We start from the raw sequence: 27516 nt of genomic DNA on the forward strand, positions 1-27516 counted from the left end.
GCGTGGCTCATATCCAGCTTTGCGAATGAGTGGCTCCAGCTAACTTTGTGTGTAGGTCCTCTACGTACGGCATGGGGTTACCTCGCCAAGCGGGAGGCCCTGTCATTTTGAAATCGCCACACAGGTGAACGGACTTGTCCTGGGGACCACTGGCTTTGCCCGTCTGTGAACTGGACTGGGCATATGATGCCTAAGTTTTCTAGCTGGCTCAGTTCATCATCCACCTTCTTGAGCAGGGCGCACGGGACCGGATGGTATCCTTCATATCCAGGTTCTGATTCCCCAGACGGAGCTTATGCAAGTCCCCAATAGATTTCCAAGTGCAAGGGGTGACCGTTAACTTAGAACATTATTCTTATTGGGGCTATTTTGGGAGCCCTGATGCAGTTTAACTGCATGAAGTAGTCTTACTCAATTGGGCAATATGCAAGGCACTGGTTCAGGTTGCTTGTGTCACCTGGCCCGGGCGACAAGTGAAGCACTGTTGTGGGTACCCCTCACTGTCCCATCAGGCGTTGGTAGCCCATGACCAGCGGGTCTGACCACAACGCTGTTTTGATGGTGACATCGGGCAGCACGGTAGCATGGTGGTTAGCATAAATGCTTCACAGCTCCAGGGTCCCAGGTTCGATTCCCGGCTGGGTCACTGTCTGTGTGGAGTCTGCACGTCCTCCCCGTGTGTGCGTGGGTTTCCTCCGGGTGCTCCGGTTTCCTCAAACAGTCCAAAGATGTGCGGGTTAGGTGGATTGGCCATGCTAAATTGCCCGTAGTGTCCTAAAAAAGTAAGGTTAAGGGGAGGTTGCTGGGTTACGGGTATAGGGTGGATACGTGGGTTTGAGTAGGGTGATCATTGCTCGGCACAACATCGAGGGCTGAAGGGCCTGTTCTGTGCTGTACTGTTCTATGTTCTATGTAAGCCCTATCCTTGCAAAGATGTATCAGAAATTCCATAACTGATTTCTCAGGGCTCGCCTGGCTGTATTGAAACAGTATTTCTGCATTATTACTGACAGCTTAGTGTCGTAATGATTCAAAACTAGCTCCACGAGTTTGCTAAAGTTTCTCCAGTCCAAGTCCGCCATTTAGGTGAGGCCCTTGATGCCGGATGTCAGAGCCCCATAGGCAGTCCAGAGTATTACCTTTTGCCATTCATCTCCAACAATATAATTTGCCTGGAAGAAATACCACATCCATTCGGTATACTGGGCCTAGTCTTCTACGCCTGCGTCAAAGGCCTCTAGCCTTGCGAAAAGTAGCATTTTTAAAGCTGACCTCGTTCTCGTGCTGGGGAGTTCCAGTGAGGTCAGGATGACCAGCATCGCGGCCATTGTTTTCCTCGTCGCCAGTATGAAAACTCAGGAGGCCCGAGAAGGTAATCCAAAAGAGGTTTAATTCGTAAAGAAATGTAAAGGCCACAAGGTAGCTTTCAGTTCCAAGGTCCTAATCGGGACTACTCTCATTAGTCCCAGTCCGGGCCGGCTTTTATGAGGTGATTTCTACGAGCCCCAACTGCTGGACTCTGCCCACTAAGAGGGATCTCATAGTCCATGAGTCCCACAGGGAGATCAATTGGGGTGCCCCCGTAGATCTTGTGAGGGTTATTACACTGACGCACTTTCCTTTCAGTGATGGTATGCTCCTGTATCTTAAAGGCACATTACAACACACACTGTCCCACACTTTGCTTTGACAAAGAATCATCGGACTCGAAACGTTAGCTCTTTTCTCTCCCTACAGATGCTGCCAGACCTGCTGAGATTTTCCAGCATTGTCCCTTTCTGTCCCACACTTGCTCTTGTAACCTGCATACTGTGGGATGAGCAAAGGAACATTGTAGTTTCATTCTACCCCAGGACTCAGCCACCTCCTGATTGACACGAGCAGTCAAAATAAATATTTTACAATATTTCAAGGACGACTTCAAAGACTTTGGCTCACATTCAAAAAAATCTCTGGCTGCACAGATTCACAGTGGATCAGAGTCCTGCCCAATCACTCCACATTAGGAATCAGGATAAAGAAGCTGCCCGAAGCTGTACAATGTGTCTGTGATTAAATGAAAACAAAAATTGCTGGATATGGTATCACTTGTGGAGGGTCAAAGTTAACATTTCAGCTCAATGAACTGCGGAAGCTGGAAAACACGAGAAACGGCACAGCTCTGAAGCAAGTACAGGCAGGGAAAGGGGGAGGGGAGGGAAGGACAACAGGGAAGGTGTGTGATAGGGTGGAAAGCAGGAGGGACTAAATGAGAAAACAAGTTTTGGTGGCAGGCAAAGGAGATGGTAAAAGGTGAAGACAGAAATGATGGATGCAGGGTCGGTATAAATGGTAAAACACTAAAATTGTTCCAACTCCATCTACAGGTTTGCTGATGACGCGACTGTAGTTGGTCAGATCTTAAACAACGATGAGTCAGAGTACAGGAGAGAGATAGAGAACCTCGTGGCATGTTGCAATGACAACAATCTTTCTCTTAATGTCAGCAAAACTAAGGTTAAGGGATAGGTCAATAGAGGTGCAGTGGTCAACATTTAAGGCTTTATTTCAGAATAGTTTCAATGTGTAAGAAAAAGTCCAAGGCATGGTTAAATCTAGTATTGCACTCAAAGCGAAAGCATTTCATTGTGCAAACACAGATTGCAGGTCACAAGATTTGACAAAATGTAAGGAAAGGAAAAGATGAATAAAATATGAGAGTATGAAAGAAAGCTATCCAGAGATACAAAACAGATTTTAAAAATATTATTTAAAACTTTTACTAAGTGTTAGTAAGTGGTCACTGGTGCTATAGAAAGTGAGTCTGGAGAATTGATAATCAAAACAAGGATACGGCAGATGAATTGTATTTTGCATCAGTCTTCACTATAGGAGATCCCAGATGCAGCTATAAACCAGGATGTGAAAGGGAAGGAGGAACTCAGGAAAATTACAGTCACCAGGGAAGTGGTACTGAGTAAATTGTTGGAGCCGCAGGCTGACATAGTCCAGGTCCTACTGGACTTCATCCTAGACTCTTAAAGGAAAGGTTGAGTAAGATAGTTGATGCATTGGTTTTAAATTTTCAAACCTCACTAGATTCGGGGAAGTTCACATGAGGTTGGAGGATAGCAAATGTAACTCCATTATTCAAAAAGGAAATAGAAAGTGGTAAATTACAGGCCAATTAGCTAAACATCTGTGATTGGGAAAATGTGAGAAACTATTATTAATGAAGTTATAGCAGGGTGTTTGGATCAGCCCAAGGTAATCAGACAGTCAACATGATTTTGTGAAAGGAAAATCATGGCCGGGATTCTCTGGTATCCGACGGGCGGGCCGTACCGGTGCCAAAGAGTGGCGTGAACCACTCCGGGGTCGGGCCGCCGGAAGGTGCGGAATCCGGGGCCGAAGGGCCTCGGCGGCCAGCGCGAGTTGCCGCATGCGCAGGAGCACCAGCATGTTCCCAGAACCTCTGCCGTGATTCCTGCACATGCACAGTGGGTTTCTTCTCCGCACTGGCCATGGCTGTGCTTTACAGTGGCCGGTGCGGAGGGAAAGAGTGCCCCCATGGCACAGGCCCACCCGCAGATCGGTGGGGCCCCGATCACGGGCCAGGCCACTATGGGGGTCCCCCCCAGATCCAGATCCTCTCGCCCCCCCCCCCCCCCCCCCCCGAAGACTCTGCAGGCCGTCCGCAGAGCCAAGTCCCGCTGGCGTAAATTACACAAGGTTCTTACCGGCAGGACAGGCCGAAAACGGGCGGCTGCTCGGCCCATCACGAAGCGGAGAATCGCCGGGGCGGGGGGGAGGGGACGCTGCCAACGGCCCTCGACCGGCGTGACGCAATTCCCACCTCCGCCAAAGAACTGGCGCCGGAGAATTCAGCAGCCGGCATTGGGGCGGCGGGGTGGGATTCAGGCCGCACTCCGGCGATTCCCCGTCCCGGCGGGGGTCAGAGAAACCCGCCCCATGTTTTTCTTTATATAGATTTAGAGTACCCAATTCATTTTTTCCAATTAAGGGGCAATTTAGCCTGGCCAATCCACCTAACCTGCACATCTTTGGGTTGTGGGGGCGAAACCCACGCAGACACGGGGAGAATGTGCAAAACTCCACACGGACAGTGACCCAGAGCCGGGATCGAACCTGGGGTCTCGGCGCCGTGAGGCTGCAGGGCTAACCCACTGCGCCACCGTGCTGCCCAGAAAATCATGTTTAACCAACTTATTGGAGTTCTTTGAGGAAGTAATACATGCTGTAGATAAAGGGAAACATATGGATGTACTGTACTTAGATTTCCAGAAGGCATTTGAGGAAGTTTTATATCAAAGATGATTATGGAATGAGAAGCTCATGTTATAGGATTTAATCTATTGGCATGGATCCTGGATTGAAGATTGACTAGCTAATGGGAAGCAGAGAGTTTACTCAAATAGGTCTTTTTCTGGGTGGCAGGATGTGATGACTGCTTTGCCACAGGGATCGGTGTTGGGGCTTCAACTGTTTACAATTGATATAAATGACTTGAGTGAAGGGATTGAAGGGATGGTTGCCAAATTTACTGATGACACAAAGATAGGTAGGAAAGTAAGTTGTAATGAGGACATAAGGAGGCTACAAAAAGATAGAGATAGGTGAAGTGAGTGGAAAAAGATCTGCCAATTGTGAAATTCTCCATTTTGTCAAGAAGAATAAAAAAGAAGCACATTAGCTAAATGGTGAGAGATTGCAGAGATCTGATATGCGGAGGGATCTTGGTGTCCTCGTGCATGAATCACAAAAGGTGAGTTTGCAGGTACAGAGAGTAATTAGGAAAGCTAATAGAATGTTATTGTGAGGGGAATTGAATACAAAAGTAGGGAGGTTATGCTTCAGTGATACAGGGCACTAGTGAGACCACATTTGGAGTATAGTGTATAGAATTGATCATTTCATTAATTTTTCAAAATTTAGAGTACCCAATTCATTTTTTTCCAATTAAGGGGCAATTTAGCGTGGCCAATCCACCTACTCTGCACATCTTTGGGTTGTGGGGGTGAAACCCACACAAACATGGGGAGAATGTGCAAACTCCACACGGCCAGTGACCCAGAACTGGAATCGAACCTGGGACCTCGGCTCCATGAGGCAACAGTGCTAACCCACTGTGCCACCATGCTGCCCTTTTGATCATTTCATTTAAAGAAAAATGTAAATGCATTGGAAGCAGTTCAGGGATTGTTTACCAGACTAATTAGCTCAGTTGGCTGGACAGCTGGTTCGTGACGCACAGCGAGGTTCCTGTACAGGCTGAGGTTATTGATGAAGGTCCCGCCTTCTCAACCTTGTCCCTCGCCTGAGATGTGGTGATCCTCAGGTTAAACCACCATCAGTCAGCTCTCCCCCTCAAAGGGGAAAGCAGCCGATTGGTCATCTGAGACAATGGTAACTTTATTTTACCTAGAAAGTATGGATTGTCTTATGAGGAAAGGCCCCAAACTTGTATCCACTGGAGTTTAGAAGAGTAAGAGACGACCTGGCTGAAACATGTAAGATCCTGAGGGGTCTTGACAGGGTGGATGTGGAGAGGATGGTTCCTCTTGTGGGAGAATCTAGAAGTAGGGGTCACTGTTTAGAAATAAGAGGTCACCCATTTAAAACAGAATTTAAAATGGAGATAAAATATTTTCACTCACAGGGTCATGAGTGTTTTAGAACTCTCTTCCTGAAAAGGTGGTGGAAGCAGAGTCAATGAATATCTTTAAGACAGCGGTGGTTAGATTATTTAGAAACAAGGGAGTGATAGGTTATGGGGAATAGGTAGCGTTCAAATTTGAGGTTACTATCAGATCATTATCTTATTTAATGGTGGTGCAGGCTCGAGAGTGAGCTAGGAATAACGAGAAAGCAATGCCTCCATCCCATGAAAGAATAAGTAAATGTAATGCAACATGAATCCAAGGTCCTGGTTGAGGAAGGTTCCCTTCCAGTCGGGGAACACTTCAGCAGTCAAGGGCATTCAGCCTCTGATCTTCGGGTAAGCATTCTCCAAGGCAGCCTTCAGGACGTGCGACAACACAGAATTGCCGAGCGGTAACATATAGCCAAGTTCCGCACACATGAGTACGGCCTCAACCGGGACCTTGGATTCATGTCGCATCACATTCACCCCCCACCATCTGGCCTGGGCTTGCAAAATCCTACCAACTGTCCTGGCTTGAGACAATTCACACCTCTTTAACCTGCTCCATCTGGACCTGTAACGACTTAATTACCTGCAAAGACTCACATTCAAAGTATCGTATTGCATCTTTGACTTTGTCTGCATAAATGTTTCTGTAATCCACCTCTTCATTGTTGGAGAGGACAGTGTGAAGCAGACTGGTAAACTCGAGGAGATACTTGTTAGGAAGGAAGATGTTTTAGGCATTTTGAAAAACTTGAGGATAGACAAGTCCCCCGGGCCTGACGGGATATATCCAAGGATTCTACGGGAAGCAAGAGATTAAATTACAGAGCCGTTGGCAATGATCTTTTCGTCCTCACTGCCAACAGGGGTGGTACCAGGGGATTGGAGAGTGGCGAATGCCATGCCCCTGTTCAAAAAAGGAAATAGGGATAACCCTGGGAATTATAGGCCAGTTAGTCTTACTTCGGTGGTAGGCAAAGTAATGCAAAGGGTATGAGCGATAGGATTTCTGAGCATCTAGAAAGACACTGCTTGATTAGGGATAGTTAGCATGGATTTGTGAGGGGTAGGTCTTGCCTCACAAGTCTTATTGAATTCTTTGAGGAGGTGACCAAGCACGTGGATGAAGGTAAAGTAGTGGATGTGGTATACATGGATTTTAGTAAGGCATTTGATAAGGTTCCCCATGGTAGGCTTCTGCAGAAAGTAAGGAGGCATGGGATAGTGGGAAATTTGGCCAGTTGGATAACAAACTGGCAAACTGATAGAAGTCAGAGAGTGGTGGTGGATGGAAAATATTCAGCCTGGAGTCCAGTTACCAGTGGTGTACCGCAGGGATCAGTTCTGGGTCCTCTGCTGTTTGTGCTTTTCATTAATGACTTGGATGAGGGAGTTGAAGGGTGGGTCAGTAAATTTGCAGACGATACAAAGATTGGTGGATTTGTGGATAGTGAGGAGGGCCTTTGTAGGCTTCAAAGAGACATAGATAGGATGCAGAACTGGGCTGAGAAGAGGCAGATGGAGTTAAACCCTGAAAAGTGTGAGGTTGTCCATTTTGGAAGGACAAATATGAATGCGGAATACAGGGTTGGCAATGTGGAGGAGCAGAGATACCTTAGGGTCTATGTTCATAGATCTTTGAAAGTTGCCACGCAAGTGGATAGAGCTGTGAAGAAGGCCTATGGTGTGCTAGCGTTCATTAGCAGAGGGATTGAATTTAAGAGCCGTGAAGTGATGATGCAGCTGTACAAAATCTTGGTAAGGCCACATTTGGAGTACTGTGTGCAGTTCTGGTCGCTTCATTTTAGGAAGGATGTGGAAGCTTTGGAAAAGGTGCAAAGGAGATTTACCAGGATGTTGCCTGGAATGGAGAGTAGATCTTACAAGGAAAGGTTGAGGGTGCGCAGCCTTTTCTCATTAGAACGGAGAAGGATGAGGGGCGACTTGATAGAGGTTTATAAGATGATCAGGGGAATAGATAGAGTAGACAGTCAGAGACTTTTTCCCCGGGTGGAACAAACCATTACAAGGGGGACATAAATTTAAGGTGAATGGTGGAAGATATAGGGGGATGTCAGAGGTAGGTTCTTTACCCGGAGAGTAGTGGGAGCATGGAATGCACTGCCTGTGGAAGTAGTTGAGTCGGAAACATTAGGGAACTTCAAGCGGCTTTTGGATAGGTACATGGATTACGGTAGAATGATGGGGTGCAGATTAATTTGTTCTTAATCAAGGACAAAAGTTCGGCACAACATTTTGGGCCAAAGGGCCTGTTCTGTGCTGTATTTTTCTATGTTCTATGTTCTATGTTCATTCACCTGAGAAAGGAGCAGTGCTCCGAAAGCTAGTGATTCGAAACAAACCTGTTGGACATTAACCTGGTGGTGGAAGACTTCTTGCTGTGCCTTATTAGATCGACAGCACCATTGACATGAAAGGGATAGAATTGAATAAAGGCCATGGCAAAGATGCTTTCGATTAACATCACTGCTGACCTCAGAATCTTATTCCGACCTGTTGATATGGTAGCATATGGGAAAATAGTAAACATAATAATAGGAAATGGGAGTGCCTGCAAACATGGATGCTGCCACAAGATGGCAATAAATACCATGTTGTGACCATCAAAACTGTAACTTGGCTTTTTACATGGGACACGAGGATTAAGCGAGAGTGCGACAAGGCCGTTAATTCGCAGGAGAGGTCAAAATCGAGAACCTGTTTGTGATCTAACGGCCCGCCACCATTGGCAAAATCAAGATCCCACCATAGCGTGGCGAGAAACCAATAATCACCACTTAAACCCAATCTCTATAACGGGATCAACCCCTTAACTAATGGCCCGTGATCTAACAGCCTCTCCTGCAAGTGACATGCCAAAGGGCCAGGCTCGGTCAAAGTAGGAGCCAATGGGGGAGGGGGTGGTCGCCCATGGGTTGGGCTGGGCTGGGCAGGCCAGGGTCGGGGGAGGGGGAGACGGGAAGAGGCATCCAGGACCTCCCTGTCTGGAGAGATGGGGAATGGGATTGGCACATTGTCCGGATTACGGAAGAATTTTGCCAGCGCCGTCATGTTGGTTGAGGTCAATGATTTTTGTTATTTACAAGTGTGTCCCCGATGGTGCCACCCCCGCTTCCCCAACTACCTCACCCCCTCCCCACCCCTCCCCCACCAGTGCCCTCTCAGTGATCCTCAACCTGCTTAGCCTTTCGTGCCCTACCGCTGTGCCCCCAGGATTCCCATCAGAGCTGGAGGCAGCGGGTGCTACCATGTCCCGTGGCCTTCAATGCCCCTGGCAGGCGTCTTCTGGGGGCTCTGGAGCTGGAGGGCCCAGGCACATTCCCCGTCATGCCACCCTGTTCCGGGTGCTGACTCCCAAGATGAGCCGCTGTCAGTGAAGTGAGTCTCGGGGGAGCGGATGGCCGCCGTCCCCAATGCAGTCCCTGCTCTTGTCCACACGGCTGAAAGAGCTTTGAATCTGTTGGGCAATTGCAGGGACTGAGGCATCGCCACCTCTCCATCCTAGTTCCTTATAGCTGCCTTCAGACCCTCCTGTCCCTGACCAAAGACCAAGTCTTGGTGGGGGGAGGAGAGTCTTACAACACCAGGTTAAGGTCCAACAGGTTTGTTTGGAATCACTAGCTTTTGGATCGTAGCTCTTTCATCCGGTGAAGGAGCTGCGCTCCGAAAGCTAGTGATTCGAAACAGACCTGTTGGACTTTAACCTGGTGTTGAAAGACTTCTTACTGTACGCTTCAAGGCACCATGAAGCACTTGGAGCAACACTTGAGGTTGTTTAAGATGCTATAAAAATGCCAGTTCTTTCCTCTCCTTGTCAAAAATCAAGCAATTTGTTTTCTTTTTCTCTTTGAACGTGGGGAATGCCTGGTGTCCATGGATACATAACTGAACTCAGAGCTCATGGCGTGGGTAGAAATCACAGACTCCATTCCATGGCACAGCATTCCTGAGTGAGACACTACTGCACAGAAACCATTCCAATTCTAATCTCCACAACGGGAAGGGAGGAGTGATACTGTTGTGTGAATACTTAAACTGTCCAAAGTGTAATGGATGACTAATTGCCATTCAGAGTTTCGCCCTCCCCGAGCCATTCCGGCCCTGATGTTGTTTCTGCTCAGGTAAATTTGCCAATGATACTCATCTGCATTAACCTCCTCGTTTGGAATTACTTTTAGCAGTGCCAAGCCCTGTCAATCACAGAAGCATCCTCCACAACATTCCTCATCATTGCTCTGTTACAAAAGAAAGCTCAGGAACTTGCTTTCATTCATTGTTGAAAACATTTCCACAAAGCTGCTGTGTGATTCGCGATTAATAACCACTGAAACGAAGGAGTAGCCCGAATTGAAGGCTTTAATCTACAAGGGGCGGAATTCTCCACAAGGCCTGACACCGTCGTGAAACCTGGAGAGGTTCATGACAGCGTCGGAAGCCTCTCCCGGCCCCCTATTCTCCCCTACCCGGGGGGATAGGCGGGCCGTACCGGGAAACTCGGCGGCCGGGCCTTGTCCCTGGCTTTAAGGCCCGGCGCGCCAAGAATGACGCCGTGGCAGAGCCTAATGACATCAGCCATGCATGCGCAGGTTGGACAGCTCAACCCACGCATGCACGGTTGCCGTCTTTCCCCTCCGCCGTCCCGCAAGACGTGGCGGCTTGATCTTGCGGGGCGGTGGAGGGGAAAGAGTGTGCCCCCTTGAGACGCCGGCCCGACGATTGGTGGGCACCGATCGTGGGCCAGTCCCCTCCCGAGCACGGTCGTGGTGCTCGATCCCCCCCTAGCCCCACACTTACCTGGCGCGCCATGTTCACGACGGCAGCGACCAGGTGTGGTTGCCGCCGTCGTGAACAGGTCGGGAACGGCAGGCCGCTCGGCCCATCCGGGTGGAGAATCGCAGGCCGCCGTGAAAAACGGCGGCCCGCATTTCTCCGAGCGGCGTGTCGGAAAACCGGACACGCCATTCTCCCACCCATCGTGGTTGAGGAGAATCGCGCCCAAGATGTTTCCCCAGCAGCTTGAGTACAGAAAGAACGATGGCTGCTGGGAACACGGGGTCTTATACTCCGCCTCATGGGCGGAGCTACCTTACGTCTTGATAATGAGAAAGCAACACTTGGGCCAATGAGCAGCGAGCCTTCTCCACCAATGGTAGCTCACACTCCCAGGTACCGTAGTACCTCTCGTCATACTACCATATTCGGGGGCCTTGGACATCCTCTGCGACCGGTGGAGCTTCGTCGGAGATGTTGGAGATGCGGGCGTCCATGACTACGGGAGCGATGATCCGGTCCTTGTGGAGGTTTCAACGCCCCAAGACAGAACTGGTGAGGGCCAGGCCGTGGGGGGGGTTTCTGGTCCTCTAGGCGGCGCGGGTGAGGGGGTTGGCGGGCCAGGGAGGGCAGCGCCTGCGGGGAGCAGTTGCGGTTGGAGGGGGGTGGGTGGGGCTGGTGCCGGAGGCGATGGCGGGGATCCGGCGGGCGCCAGGTCCCGTAGAGAGACCGTGTCTTGTCGGCCGTCGGGATACTCCACATACGCATATTGCGGGTTAGCGTGGAGCAGCTGGACCCTCTCGACCAACGGGTCCGATCTGTGCGCCCGCACGTGTTTCCGGAGCAGGATGGGCCCGGGGGCAACCAGCCAGGTCGGGAGCAGGGTCCCTGAGGAAGACTTCCTGGGGAAGACAAGGAGGCGTTCATGGGGAGTTTGATTTGTAGACGTGCAAAGTAGCGACCGGATGGAGTGGAGGGCGTCTGGGAGGACCTCCTGCCAGAGGGAGACTGGGAGATTTCTGGACCGTAGGGCCAGTAGGACGGTCTTCCAGACTGTGCCGTTCTCCCTCTCGACCTGTCCGTTACCCCGGGGGTTATAACTGGTCGTCCTGCTTGAGGCAATGCCCTTGCTGAGCAGGAATTGACGCAGTTCGTCACTCATAAAGGAGGACCCTCTATCGCTGTGTATGTAAGCGGGAATCCGAACAGGGAGAAAATGCTGTGGAGGGCTTTTATGATGGTGGTTGTGGTCATGTCGGGGCAGGGGATGGCGAACGGGAAGTGGGAGTACTTGTCAATCACATTGAGGAAGTACGTGTTGCGGTTGGTAGAGGGGAGGGGACCTTTGAAGTCCATGCTGAGGCGTTCAAAGGGACGAGAAGCCTTTATCAGATGCGCTTTTTCGGGGCTGTAGAGTGCGGCTTGCACTCCGCACAGATGTGGCAGTTCCCCATGACTGTCCTGACCTCCTCGATGGAGTAGGGCACGTTGCGGGTCTTTACAAAATGAAAGAAGTGGGTGACCCCCGGGTGGCAGTGGTCCACGTGGAGGGCTTGGAGGCGGTCCACTTGTGCATTGGCACAGGTGCCGCGGGACAGGGCATCGGGAGGCTCGTTCAGCTTCCCAGGACGGTACAAGATGTCGTAGTTGTAGGTGGATAACTAGATCCTCCACCGCAAGATCTTGTCGTTTTTTATCTTGCCCCTCTGTGCGTTGTCAAACATGAAAGCCACCGACCTTTGGTCTATGAGGAGGGTGAACCTCCTGCCAGCCGGATAATGCCTCCAGTGTCACAGCTTCTACTATGGCCTGTGCTTCCTTCTCGACCGAGGAGTGGCGGATTTCGGAAGCATGGAGGGTACGGGAGAAGAAGGCCACGGGTCTTCCCCCTTGGTTGAGGGTGGCTGCCAGAGCTACGTCGGACGCGTCGCTCTCGACCTGTAAGGGGAGGGACTCATCGATGGCGCGCATCGTGGCCTTTGCAATATCCGCTTTGATGCGGCTGAAGGCCTGGCGGGCCTCCATCGACTGGGGGAAAGTGGCTGTTTGGATGAGGGGACGGGCTTTGTCTGCGTAGTTGGGGACCCACTGGGCATAATACGAGAAGGACCCGAGGCAGTGCTTCAGGGCCTTGGAGCAGTGGGAGAGGGGGAGTCCCATCAGGGGGTGCATGTGTTCCGGGTCGGGGCCTATCACTCCATTTCGCACTACGTAGCCGAGGATGGCTAGTCGGTCGGTGCTGAACACGCATTTGTCTTTGTTATAAGTCAAATTCAGGAGTTTTGTGGTTTGGAGGAATTTGCGGAGATTGGTGTCGTGGTCCTGCTGATCGTGGCCGCAGATGTTGACGTTATCGAGATACGGGAAGGTTGCCCGTAAACCGTATTGGTCGACAATTCGGTCCATCTCTCGTTGGAAAATCGAGACCCTGTTTGTGACACTGAAGGGAACCCTTAAAAAGTGGTAGAGCCGCCCGTCCGCTTCGAATGCAGTGTACTTTAGAACATTAGAACAGTACAGCACAGAACAGGCCCTTCGGCCCTCGATGTTGTGCCGAGCCATGATCACCCTACTCAAACCCACATATCCACCCTATACCCATAACCCAACAACCCCCCCTTAACCTTACTTTTTAGGACACTACGGGCAATTTAGCATGGCCAATCCACCTAACCCGCACATCTTTGGACTGTGGGAGGAAACCGGAGCACCCGGAGGAAACCCACGCACACACGGGGAGGACGTGCAGACTCCGCACAGTGACCCAGCCGGGAATCGAACCTGGGACCCTGGAGCTGTGAAGCATTTATGCTAACCACCATGCTACCATGCTGCCCTTGCGATCACTCGCGTGGATGGGGAGCTGGCGGTAGGTGGAATTGAGGTCCACCGTGGAGAAGACCTTGTACTGTGCGATCCTGTTGACCAGGTCGGATATACGGGGGGAGAGGGTACGCGTCCAGCTGCGTAAACCTGTTGATGGTCTATGACAATCCTATTCTTCTTCCCGGACTTTACCACCAGAACTTGTGCTTGCCAGGGGCTGTTACTAGCCTCGATTATCCCTTCCTTCATAAGCCGTTGGAACTCGGACCTGATGAAAGTCCGGTCCTGGGCACTGTACCGTCTGCTCCTGGTGGCGACAGGTTTGCAATCCGGGGTGAGGTTTGTAAACAAGGACGGGTGATCGACCTTGAGGGTCGCGAGGCTGCAGACAGTGAGGGGAGGTATAGGGCCGCCGAATTTAAATGTTACATTGGAATTCTAACCCGAGGAGTGCGGCCGTGCAGAGGTGGGGGAGGACGTAGAGTCTGTAATTTTTAAACTCCCTCCCCTGGACCATGAGGTCCGCTATACAAAACCCCGTGATCTCCACTGAATGGGAGCCAGAGGCCAGGGCGATAGGCAGGTTGTGTCGTGCCCGTTGAGCAGGACCTTCGTTGTTGCCGTAGAGAGGGTGCAGAGTCTAGACTGGTCCAGAGTGACTGAAGCGAGTCGTGGCAGAAAATCGGAGTCGTCATCAGGCGGTGCGTAGCCACCCGCGCCGGGGTCCTCGGAGCCGATCCAAGATGGCGCCACCCATCGGTCACACGTGGCGCTGGGTGGACATAATGGCGGCACCCGTCCCCCGCATGTGGCATCGGAAACACAAGGTGGCGGTGCCCGGAGCCCGCACGTGGCATTGGGGGATGGGGGGGCAGAAAAGTTTGCAGGCCGCACGGGGCCCTTGGAGAGAGGGGGGGTCCCGCGGTCGCTGCCCAGGACGGGCACGAAACGACCTGCCTACTGGACTCCGGGAGCACGAAGAGTTTCGTACACCCTACCACGGTAAGGCGCTTGGCCTGCCAGACGGACAAAAGATGGCCTTTCTTCCCGCAGCCCTTGCACGTTGCCGATCGGGCTGGGTCATACTAGTCATAGTACCACACTGTGTATGACACTCATTGTGGGCAAGACTCTCAACGTTCACTTCCTCCACCGGCGGCACACTTCAGCGCTGTCGTATACACCAGATACAGGGGTGCAGGCCACTAACCTCAACACCGCCTCCCAAATCTCTACCACTGAGAAGGACAAGGGCACCAGATGCATGGGGACACCACCACCTCCAAACTACTCACCATCCCGACTTGGAAATGTATCGCTGTTCCTTCACTGTCGCTGGGATGAAATTCCTCGAACTCTCTCCCTCCCTAACAGCAAAGTGGATGTACTTACACCACATGGGCTGCAGCGGTTCAAGAAGGTAGCTCACCCATCATCTTCTGAAGGGCAATTAGGGGTGGGCAACGACACCCACATCCCATGACCAAATTTGAACAAGCCTCCACGTGCAACGCAAACTGTTGTGTGCAATGCAACTGGCACATCAAACTCAAAAACATTGCGAAAAACTCAAAATTACAGTGCATGCTTTGTATAAGCGCATATAGATTTACATACGGAATAGCATGACCTGCAGTGTCCCCCAGGGAGGATTGGCAACCGGCTGGGTGCCAACACACACAGCTCGGTCACATTTTGTTCAAGGTAGGCACTGTTCTGTCAGAGCACTCAAACAAGGATATCCTGGACAGGGTGAGGGCTGGGGTGGAGGATGGGCGGGGGGGGGGGGGGGGGGGGGGGGGGGGGGTGAAATTGATGATTATATTGTAAGTGCAAACACTTTGTGAGATGTAAAGTTAAATCTTCGAAACTGAGCAGGAAAATAAAAGGACGAGACCGAGAATTACTGGAGCATTTCATTCCCTGATAAGTTGGAGTGTGACAGCTGCTTAAGAGTTAATTGACTTGATAGCAGTGTCTCATGTTCCCCAGATGGCTGCTCCTGTGTTGTGCCAGCCCACATGCTGAGCTCCTTAAGTTACTTTAACTGCATTGGGAACACAGCCCAGCAACAAGTGCATTGTATCATGTTAACTGAGAAAGTATGACCCTGGCTAATCTTCTGCCTGCCCCATCATTCTGAACCTCTCCCCGGCCCTCCTTCAATTGTTTTTTTTCAAGCCATTGACCACCTTTTTAATATCCACTGTAGCGTTCCAGCGGGCACACGGGAACACCACCAGCTCCAAACCACACACCATCCTGACTTGAAAATGTAGCGTCATTTATTCACTGCTGCTGGGTGAAAATCCTGGGACTCCCTCTCTAACCGCTCTGCATGTCCCTACACCACATGGACTGCAGAGGCAAAGAAGGCAGCTCACCACCACCTTCTCAAGGGCAATTAGGGGTTGGCAGTGACGCTCACATCTCATGAACAAATTTGTCCGATCATACTCTTATAATGCGCATGGGTCGTTTTATTTAGGGTTGCCAACTGTGATTAAGTGTATTCCTGGAGATATCTTCACATGACTTTCCCTCACACTCCAGCCATTAGTCAGCCAACACACCCATCCCTGTGACACACTGCCTTCCTCCACAACTGGAAAGCAAAAAAGACTCATTACCCAATTGGATGATGCTCGACTGTCAGCCAAACAACCTTTCCCCCTTTTTATGTCTCGCAAAGAGAAATGTTCAAAGAAAATGACAGCCCCCCGCCCCGCCCAATCTTTTTTAATGTCCCAATGATTTTTCTCCAGGATTGCACAGAGTTGTGTCCCGGAGATGGAGTTTGGAGGTTGCAGGTTTAATCCTGGAGGGTTGGAAACTCTAGTTTTACCACAGGGGTGGGACCTTCCAGTCCTGCCAGGTATCGTCGTGGGCGAGTGATGCGACCATCAATTCACTCAAAGACACGAGTAGAAGCAAACCGAGGTTTTAATCAGCTTAGAACAGAGCCTGCCTGCGACTAGTACAATACTGTGGACCGCCTACAGGTCAACTGCTCTTTATACTTCCTTTCAAGGGGAGGAGCCATGGGCGGAGCCCGTACATGTCCCAACATATCCCCCTGTGGGTGAAGCCACACAATGGCCCATAGGTGGAGCCCACAAGGTCAACAACATAACATAGCTGTAACACAATGGCAGAACATGATACTAATACACTGGTGAATTACTAGTACTATACATTCACCACAGTGAGACTGGATAATCCCGGGCTACAAGGTGAAAATGATTGTTTCTAAACCTAGAGGTGGCACCTAGTCTAAGAGTGTGTCAGGATTAGCAAAACGTAAATATTTTAAGCTATCTCAATATTGACATTTGAACCTAAGGACGGTGGGGTGGCAGATGAATGTGTGGGGGGTTTGGCCAACTGAGGGTGTTGGAGGCAGATTTGCCGGAATATTTTTTTCTCCTATCGGCCCTGGGGTTTTTTTCCTTATTTTTTTTTGCCTCTCTCTGGGTTATTGGGATGTGGGAGCTGCTGGTGGGAGGGTGCAAGTCTTTGGTCTTGATGCTCCAGGCATCATGAGTGTGGGGCAGGCTGGATGGGCCAGCTAGCCTGTGCCTGCCATTCATTTTCATATGTTGACGGTGCTGGACAAATGCAACTTATTGTTTCGATGAGGCAGTCGTCATCCTAGTACAGGTTTCAGATACAGCCCAGTGACAGATGGAGTTAGAGCTTTTATGACGCTTTGAAAGGCGTTCCCTAATGTAGCCATGCACTGCAATCCTGGCTGGAGTATATTTTCAGATGATGCTTTCGGGAAATATTTGCTATGTTAGCCATGATAGTGAGTGGACACCTCCTGGAGTCTCGGCTCCTTTGGAGACCTTGATTCGTGCAGAGCTGGTTGGCGTCCGCTGGGCCAGGAGAAGGGACACTGAGAAGGGAGGCGTCAATCAGGATTCTGGCTCCTGGCCGCTGTCCGGGGACCCTTGTTGCAAAAAAAAACCTTTTGCTAAGGTGAGGACATGGTTGGGAAAGGCTGGTGGAGCATTCCACGGTTGAATAGTCAGACCACAAAGGTTGAGATTGAGTGAAGCATCAGGAAGCTGTTGGTGCGGAGGCTCAGCGACGTCAGGAGAAGAAGACAGAATGACTGGGTAAAAGAAATCTGCTTCCTTCAGTGGATCCTGAAACCATGGCCAGTGTTTGGAAAGTAACTACACAAAACATGCGGCGTTTTGAATAAGTGTTGACACGTGGCACGGTTAACATTAGTAAGGAAAGGAGAACTCATTCAGTGTAGCTCTTTATTCGATGGTATAAGGGTTATTTGAAGAGTATTTATGCAAACCTTGCTTCTTCAGTAGGGCAGGTTCACTCACTGTGTACACAGTTCCTGCCTTTTTATCGGAGTAAGGATATGGAGATTAATAAAGTCGGCCTGGGCTAAGGTGCTCTTTTGGGCAGTGCTAGTGCAGACTTGATGGGCTGAATGGCCTCCTTCTGCACACGAGGGATTCTATGAAAAAGCGCAGAGAATTTTTAAAAATAAATTTAGAGTGCCCAATTCATTTCTTCTAATTAAGGAATTTAGCATGGCCAATCCACCTATCCTGCACATCTCTTGGGTTGTGGGGGCGAAACCCACGCAAACACGGGGAGAATGTGTAAACTCCACACGGGCAGTGAACCAGAGCCTGGATCGAACCTGGGACCTCGGCGCCGTGAGGCCGCATTGCTAACCACTGCGCCACCGTGCTGCCCGCATTCCTCTAGACTTATCAAAGTGCATGTAAACCCATGTTGAAATGAAAAGCATGGGGAAGACCACATACTGAAACACAGTTTAGAGATTGCGATGTGCCAGCTACTAAAGGTGGGCTTCAAATATGAGCAAACTGAAGCGTAGTTGGCTTCTGAGTGGACCCCAGTAAAATAGAAAATCCTTGGATCAGCTACAGCTCAGTTGTGTCTTATGCTCCCTCTCCTGACCATGTAGAGGTTTAAAAGAGTGGAGGGGAAGAGTAGGGAATTAAGCGTGTGTGAAGGTCGGGCGGGAGAATCCTTCAAGGAGTGAAGTAGTTTAACTTACGTGTTAATAAACCTTTATTTTTGTATCTTATCCATCATTCCTTCTTGTCACTCTGTGCGGCTTCTACACTACTGAACCATATATGTACAGGCTCTGCGCTAAGACAGGATGAATCTCAGCTGCGATGCTCCTGTTTTATTAAGCGGCCATTGAGCATAGCCAATCCACCTACCCTGCACATCGTCTGATTGTGAGGGTTGAGACCCACGCAGACGCGGGGAGAATGTTCAAACTCCACAAGTGACCCGGGGCAGGGATCGAACCCGGGTCTTCGGCACCATGAGGCAGCAGTGCTAATCACTGTGCCACCTTGCCGCCCTGCGAGGCACTTCTTTGATCATTAGCTTACTGACCCACACTGGGGGTAGAAATTGGTATGCATTGGATGGATATATAACGGCCCCAAACGGACATGTTGACAGTGGGACAACGTGTGGCCAGTCGGCAGGCAGGTTCCAGCTACTGCTAAATTCCATATGTTGCATCAACCACGCATGAGGCTCCTTGCTTCTGTTAATTAGTTTGACAAGGGGGCTGCCACCGTGTTGGAGGCTCACTCAGGAGTCATCAGAGAAAGATACACAGCAATGGCTCTGGGAGGAGTCAGTGCAAGTCCCAGGGAAACCGCGAGGCCCCTGTGACATTTCGCTGAGCAGAGTGTGGAGCGGTAGCTTGAAGAGGAACCACAAAGTATTTTCAGAAGAGCGCAATATTTCTGTCTCTTCGAAAGACTTTCAAATTGAGCTGCTCAGAGTGGCAATGTCTAAGGAAGCGATGAAATGGAGCTGAAGCACATCACTAAGTGGCTGAAAGGGAAAATGTCTGCATTAGATATGAAGTACTGATTGATCCCTGAACAGACAGCACCCGAGAGTGGGGCATCAGATCTAACGAATGGCCACAGCTGTCCTACGCTTCATTGATCATCCACACAACTGATGAATAGTCTGTTACAATATCATGACAAAGACTCTTGGCATGGGAGCCATTTCACAGATGTCTGGCAGCTATCAGCCCAGCCTTTCCATCTAACCGCTCTTCACATTCCCTGACCAAAGCAATTTGGTTTGGATTTTATTCACAGTGACAAATGGAACTGGATTGAAACAGGTTGATTAATTTCCTATATTTTAGCCACACTTTGTTTCTCCTTTGGGGAATGGTGGGAAAGTATTGCTGGATTGGCAAGCGGGTTATCGGCCTGTTGAACCATGCCTTGGACACTCCTGTGTCCACCAAGTCCCATCCAAAGAAAACTGGAGTTTCTGGCCTAGAGGCAAGGCTGCTGAGCCACAAAACCTCCATTGGACTTGCCTCACTAAGAGGATGGAATCAATACCATTGTGCTGTATTAATGACCTCCCTTCCATCATAAGGTAAGAAGTGGGGATGTTCGCGGATGACTGCACAATGTCCAGCACCATTCGCGACTCCTCAGATACTGAAGCATTCCATGTCCAAATGCAGCAAGATCTGGGCAATATCCAGGCTTAGGTTAACAAGTGGCAAGTTACATTTGCGCCACACAAATGGCAGGCAATGACTGTCTGCTACAAGAGATATCCAACCATCGCCCTTTGACATTCAATGGCATTACCATCACTGAATCCCCCACCATCAACATTCTGGGGGTTACCATTGATCAGAAACTGAACTGGACTAACCATATTAATAATGTGGCTACCAGGGCAGGTCAAAGGCTAGGAATCCTACAGTTAGTAACTCACCTCCTGACCCCCAAAGCCTGATAACCATCTACAGCACACCAGTCAGGAGTGTAATGAAATAATCTCCAGTTGCCTGGATGAGTGCAGCTCCAACACACAAGAAGCTCGACATCATCCAGGACAAAGCAGCCTGCTTGATTGCTCCCCGTTCCACAAACATTTTAACTCTCTACCACCGACAAACAGTGGCAGCCGTGTGTACCATCTACAAGATGCACTGCAGTAACTCAGCAAGGTTCCTTAAACAGCACCTTCCAAATCCACGACCGCTGCCACCTAGAAGGACAAGAGCAGAAATATCTGGGAACTCCACCACCCGGAGGTTCCCTTCCAAGTCACTCACCATCCTGACTTGGAAATATATCACTGTTCCTTCATTGTCGTTGGGGCAAAATTCTGGTTCCGTAACAACGCAGTGGATGTACCTATACCACAGGGACTGCAGTGGTTCAAGAAGGCAGCTTACCAACACCTTCTGAAAGACAATTGGGGATTGGCAACAAATGCTGACCTAACAGGTGACGCCCACAACCCGTAAAATCACAGTAGCACAGTGGGTAGCATCTCCCTACAGATGCTACCAGAGCAGCTGAGATTTTCCAGCGTTTTCTTTCAGTGGTTAGCACTGTTGCTTCACAGCACCAGGGACCTGGGTTCGATTTCTGGCTTGGATCACTGTCTGTGCGGAGTCTGCACGTTCTCCCCGTGTATGCGTGGGTTTCCTCCGGGTGCAACGGTTTCCTCTCACAAATCCTAAAGGTGAATTGGACATTCTGATTTCTCCCTCTGTGTACCCGAACAGGTGCCGTAGTGTGATGACTCGGAGATTTTCACAGTAACTTCATTGCAGTGTTAATGTAAGCCTACTTGTGGCAATAATAAAGATTATAAATCAGTATTTTTCATAGTTTTTTTTCCCAGGACACAATTTGTACCAATAGGCCAACCTTCGGTACTCATGCCGGCCGACCATCGCAACTCATGCTGATCGACCTTTATGACCGATGCCAGCCGACCTTCGCGACCCATGCCAGCCGACCTTCGCAACACATGCCACCCGAACTTCATGAACCCTTTCTTACCTTCAATATGACTGATGAGCCTACTTGGTCCTCACCGTCTCACTTGCTTTGTCATTCAACGTTACATTTCTGCTAAGGACTTCAGCTGATGGTTTAAGTTCTCACTGCGTCCTCAAACTCGCCATGCCTTTGAGGTTTTGAGGGTCTTAAACTTTCATTTGTCAATACTTTGCGGCACATAATGCACACAGGCATTGCGTGCAGATTTGCGTTGGCACAATTAATAAAGTCATACCTCAAGAAATTGTCTTTCTTGATTTGCTCCCAATTGCAGCTTCTTCTTAGTGGGTTGTTCATCGGAGGCTCTAGAACTCACACCAGCACTGCTCTGTCTGACTGTGGACTCTCCTGTGAAGCTCTCTCCAGCAGATTCAGTTGTGAGATCCTGGCCTGTCTGTGTCTCTGGCCCTCTCTTCCTTATTTTCCATGTTCAGTTCTTTAGTCCTGTTGCTTGCTTGCTGACTGCTCAAAATGGTAGAATCTCTCTCATGTCCAGAGCACGTGATATCAGTGTACGGGCTTGTAACATGCTCTCTGCTGCTCCTTATGGTGGGAAGACTCCATTGATTTTTTTAAAAATCTGCTCCTGGGTCAGCACACTGGGTCAGTGCACCCCCTCCACCGAACAACTTTTAAAGAAAAAACTTGCATCTATATAGCTCCTTTCACAATCTCAGGAATTCCCAAAGTGCTTTTCAGCCAATGAACTACATCTGAAGTATAGTTTTGTTACAAAGTATGCCAATTAACACACACCAAGCTCCCACAAACATCATTATGATAACGACTATATAATCTGCATAAATAAAAACAAATTAACATTGATTTAGTGATACATTTTGGCCAGGACAGGAGCACCAATCCCCTGTTAACCTTTGTGACAGTCCATGAGATCTTTACTGGTAGACAGGGCCTCAGTTCAAAAGGAATCACTGGACAGAGGGCAGGGGTGCGGCAGGGTGGCACTGTGGTTTGCACTGCTGCCTCACAGTGCCGAGGGACCCAGGTTCAATTCTGGCTTTCGGTGAATGTCTGTGTGGAGTTTACTTACTCCCCATGTTGAGTGGGTTTCCTCCGGATGTTCCATTTACCTCCCACAGTCCAAATATGTGCGATCAATTGGATTGACCCTGCAAAAATTGCCCCTTAGTATCCAAAAGATGTGAAGGTAGGTGTGCTTATGGGGTTACGGAGATAGGACAGGACGGAGTCGACCTAGGTAGGGTGCTCTCTCAGAGGTTTGCTGTAGACTGGATGGGCAGAATGGGTTCCTTCTGCATTGTAGGAAGTACATTCTATCACCCATTTCAAAGCCAGGGGCAAATGAGATGAGTTGGCTCAGGCTAGAGTGTAGATTTACCTGTACCCGTTCACCTTTAAAAGTTGTCAGATGCAACAGCTGAACAAATGCCTCCCTTACCTTGGCGTGTGGGTGATGAGGAGTTTCAAACACGTCAAGTCTCCCTTTGCCGCTGCATAGTGCGCTGGTACTGCCCCATTGTCGGTCTCCATCATGGGATCACATCCCTCCTGCAGCAACCACTGAACAGTGTCCGATCGACCAAACCGAGCTGCCAGATGCAGAACAGACGCACCATAGTCATCGCAGTCCTAAAGGAGAAATATTTCGATCAGCATCTTTCTCAAAAAGAAATCTCATCAGATCAGGTCACCAGCTCCACACCTATACGGAAATATCCTGCACGTTCTCCCCATGTCTGCGTGGGTTTCCTCCGGCTCTCAGGCTCCTGTGCAAAATCTGTTTGGTTTCAATACAGCTCTTCGTGCACAGTGATCTACGGAACAAGATTGCTCCTAATCGGGCATTTTGTTGGTAATGACTCTTTTTTTAAAAAAACATTTTATTGAAAGCATTTTAACCATATACATAATCACCTAAATGCAAAAGCCAACCGCAGCAATAGGTAACAAATACCCCCTCACCCTGCACATCCCCCAACAACAGCCCCCACTCATCTTACTGCCACCCTGGTCCCCGCCTCCCTTTTCCGACTTATTGCGCCCCACCCGCAAAGAGAAAGTAAACAACCCACTCCCCGTCCCCCGCTGATGACTCAATACTCCTTAAGGAAGTCAATAAGCAGCTTCCACCTCAAGGTGAATTCCCCCCTCCGCCCCTTGGATGGCAAACTTAATATTTTCCAAATGCAGGAACTCTGCAACACCCCCGCCTTTGGCCGCTCCGAGTCGCGCTAACACAGCAAAATCCACCTCCGGCCAATCAAGGAGCCAAAGGCCAAGATGTCGGCCTTCCCACCTGAACTCCCAGGTCCTCCGACACTCCAAATATCTCCACCTCCGAACTCGGAGCTACCTCTACCCCTAAAATCTTTAACATTACATCCGAAAATCCGTTCCAAAACCCCTCAACCTCGGACACACCCAAAATTGGGCAGCACGGCAGCACTGTAGTTAGCACTGTTGCTTCACAGCACCACGAACCCAGGTTCGATTACCGACTTGGGTCACTGTCTGAGCGAAGTCTGCACGTTCTCCCCGTGTCTGCGTGGGTTTCCTCCGGGTGCTCCGGTTTCCTCCCACAAGCCCTGAAAGATGTGCTTGTTCGATGAAGTGGACATTCTGAATTCTCCCTCCGTGTATACGAACAGGCGCCGGAGTGTGGTGACTAGGGGATTTTCACAGGAACTTCATTGCAGTGATAATGTAAGCCTACTTGTGACACTAATAAAGATTATTATTAAACATATGCACATGGTTCACCAGCCTGCCTTCACACACCCTGGGTGTAACCCAGAGTCATCTGAACTAACCTTGTTTGTCCGAGCACTTGCCTTAGGTGCCTTATACAGCAGCCAAACCCCTGCCCAAACCCGAATCGAACCCACACCTCAAACAGATACGCCATTTCAACTCGATCGAACGTCTTCTCCGCATCCATTGCCACCACCACTTCTACTTCTCGCCACTCCAAGGCCACCATAATAACATTAAGCAGCCTCTGTACATTCGCTGCTGCCCCTTCACGAACCTCGTCTGGTCCTCTCTTATCCCCAACACGCAATCCTCTATCTGCGATGCCAGCACTTTGGCCAACATCTTCCCATTTACATTCAACAATGAGATCGGGCGGTACGATCCACACTGCTCCGGGTCTTTGTCCTTCTTTAAAATGAGCAATATAGAAACCTGCGACAGCGTGGGGGGGGAGGGTAACTCTCCCCGTACCAACTAGCAGGGGCCCCAGCCCCAACCCAAACCTCTTATAAAACTGTGCTGGGAACCATTCCGACCCCGAGGCCTTCCCTACCTACATCACCCCCACACAATCCATCACCTCCCTCAGCCCAATCCGGGACACCAATCCCTACACCTTCTCCTCCTCAACCCTTGGGAACTCCAACCCGTCCAAAAACCGTCTCATCCCTTCATCCCCCACCGGTGGCTCTGAGTTATAAAACCTCCGGTGGAAGGCCTTAAAAACCCCAGTCACCCTCTCCGGCTCCAATACCAGCGTTCCCCTCTCATCCCTCACCCATGAAATCTCTCTCACCGCTGCCTGCTTCCTCAACGGATGCGCGAGCATACTACTCGCGAGAATGACTCTTTTAATTGCTTTTCTTGATTTGAACCCAAGTCAATCCCAGATTCCTTGGGTCATCAGGATTTGCTGCGCTCACTGAATCATCACTCCCCAAACAGCCATTCACACGGAGACACTGAGGGACGAGAGTGCCAGGACCAGCTCCATTAGCAGTCCAAAAACATGACAGAGGATGCCTTTCTCTTACCTGCTTCCTGCCTCCTGCAATAAATTGTAATTTCCACCAGAATGTTGATATTTCAGGCAAATTACACCTCCTCATCGTACATGTCTCACCGATCACACAAAATCAATTCTGTTAACAAGCTGAAAACTCTGTTAAACTGTTTTGTCATCCTGGTAATTCCGCTCGCATACAGCTTGTGGCCCTCAACAATCTAATCAATGCTCATACATTTGTCTAAGTTTAAGGTTGCAACCCTTTTCTGAATAGCCATTGACTATTTCTGAAATCCTTCTGACATCTATCGTTGTCGGTATAGCTGCCATTGAGAAGATGGTGATGAGCCACTGGAGGATAGATGTACCCAGTCCAGTACAGCATCGTTCCTTCTTCACTCTTTCATGGGATGTGGGGGTCTCTGACAAGGCCAGAATGTGCTGCCCATTCTCTGTTGCCCCTGAACTGAATGGCTTACTCGGCCATTTCAGAGGGCACTTCAGAGTCAACCACATTGCTGTGGGTCTGTAGGCCAGACCAGGTTAGGGCGGCAGATTTCCTTACCTAAAGGACAGTAGTGAACCAGTTAGGTTTTTTACAACACTCAGTGATGATTTCACAGTCACCATGACTGAGCCTAGCACTCCAATTTGTTAACTGAATTTAAATTCCATCAGCTGCCATGGTAGAATTTGAACCCGTCCCACAGAGCACTAAAATAAAAGCAAAATGCTGAGACTGACAGAAATCGGAAATAAAAATAGGAATTGCTGGAAATACTCAGCATTTCTTCGAGTCTTGATGTGACTTCTTTAGACTCCGAAAAATTGGGGGGGACTTTGCACCGTTCTCTTCCAGTCCTGCCAACATCAAACCCCTGCTGCCGGGGCAGAGTGCTATATGGGTACCGTCTAGCTCCTATATATAATATACATTCCTTGTACATCTCCCATACCAGTAAGGTATAAACCGTACAGATACTGTATGCATACTATCTGGCTCCTATATATAATATACACTCCTTGTACATCTCCCATACCAGTAACATATATATGGTACAGGTGCTGTATGCATACTCTCTGGTTCGTATATATAATATACATTCCTTGTACATCTCCCATACCAGGAAGGAATATACCGTACAGATGCTGTATGCATACTATCTGGCTCCTATATATAATATATACTCCTTGTACATCTCCCATACCAGTAAAGTATATATGGTGCATATGCAATATGCACGGTCTAGCTCCTATATATAATATACACTTCCTCTATAACTCCCATACCAGTGAAGTATACATGGTACAGATGTTGTTGGGCACTGTCTAGTTCCTATATATAATATTCACCCCTCTATATACTCCCATACCAGTTATGTACAACTCCTGTTATGCATTGCTAACCCAACCCTCTGCCTGTTACTGACTGTGACACGGGAGAATCTGCCTCCCTGCTATAAGCCACTGAGTGTTGTGGGTCTAGCTGTGTCCACCCTCACCCCCCTCCCTCAGTCACCCCCTCAGTCACCTACATGAATGTCACAGCCAGCCTCTCTGCTCAGCCACTGCAGCGCCGCCAGGTTCCCGGTGGCAGCAGCATCGTGGGTGGGGGTCGCTCCGTTTCTGGCTCTTTTGTTGGCCGGCAGCCTGGCCTGGGTGATGAGGAACTGCAGACAGTCCAGCCGGCCGCTCCTGGCTGCGTGGTGGACAGGGCTGGCCCCCAGGTGGTCCTCGATGCTCTCGTTCAGCGTGCCGCTGGCGTCCAGCTCCTTCAAGGTTTCCAGGTCCCCATCCTTGACAGCAAGGAGGCACCGGTGAGGAACCATGGCGGTGAGCAACTCTTAACCATCTGTCCTGTCTCCCAGCTGAGAGGCTGCTTCTGTCAGCAAACACACACACACACCAGGAGAGTTCAGTTACCGGATCGGGTGTAGTCACGTACTTGGGTTAAAGATACACAGTGCAATGTTCAGCCCACAATAAAGATAATGGCAGTAACTTTTGGACTAACTCCTGCTGCCCTTCCCGACAAGCTAATCGCCCATTGTCTGATTTTTCCAACTGATCATTTTCCGAAGATGTAGCCAACACCTCTTGTCTCCATATATCATCTTTCTGTTTATCCCTTCCTCCCTCGCCCTCTCTCTCTCCTCTGACAGACTCCTGTGTCACTCTGTTGGCAGGTGGCAGGGGGACAAGAGGCAGCAAAGCTGTCTCTCATGCCTGCCAATCTTCAGGTGAGCAGTGTCACATGGTGACTGGGTGCCAGGGGTGATAGATTACTCCCCTGCCCAAACTGCAGGTGGTGTTCCCATGTGTCTGCTGCCCTTGCCCTTCTCGGTGTTAATGAAATGAAATGAAAATCGCTTATTGTCACAAGTAGGCTTCAAATGAAGTTACTGTGAAAAGCCCCTAGTCGCCACATTCCGGCACCTGTTCGGGGAGGCTGGTATGGAAATTGACCGGGCTGCTGGCCTGCCTTGGTTTGCTTTAAAAGCCAGCTATTTAGCCCAGTGAGCTAAACCAGCCCCTCAGAGATTGCAGTTTTGGAAGGTGCTGTTAAGGCAGCCTTGGTGAGTTCCTGCAGTGCACCCTGTAGATGGTACACATGCCTGCCACTGTGCATCGGTGGTGGAGGG

At 49.8% G+C, this 27516-nt stretch overlaps 1 protein-coding gene across 1 annotated transcript in view; it reads right to left on the reverse strand.

The window, feature by feature from the left end:
- The window catches only part of LOC119976324 (espin-like protein), a 73985-nt gene extending 47198 nt beyond the window's left edge, over positions 1–26787 (reverse strand). Inside the window, 2 exon segments of the mRNA XM_038816778.1 lie at positions 22553–22743; positions 26410–26787. Coding sequence (XP_038672706.1) covers positions 22553–22743; positions 26410–26703 — 485 coding nt within the window. The 5' untranslated portion in view covers positions 26704–26787.
- Positions 26788–27516: the final 729 nt, after the last annotated feature.

This window comes from Scyliorhinus canicula, chromosome 13 (genome assembly GCF_902713615.1).
Source record: "Scyliorhinus canicula chromosome 13, sScyCan1.1, whole genome shotgun sequence".
Classification (NCBI taxonomy): Eukaryota; Metazoa; Chordata; class Chondrichthyes; order Carcharhiniformes; family Scyliorhinidae; genus Scyliorhinus; species Scyliorhinus canicula.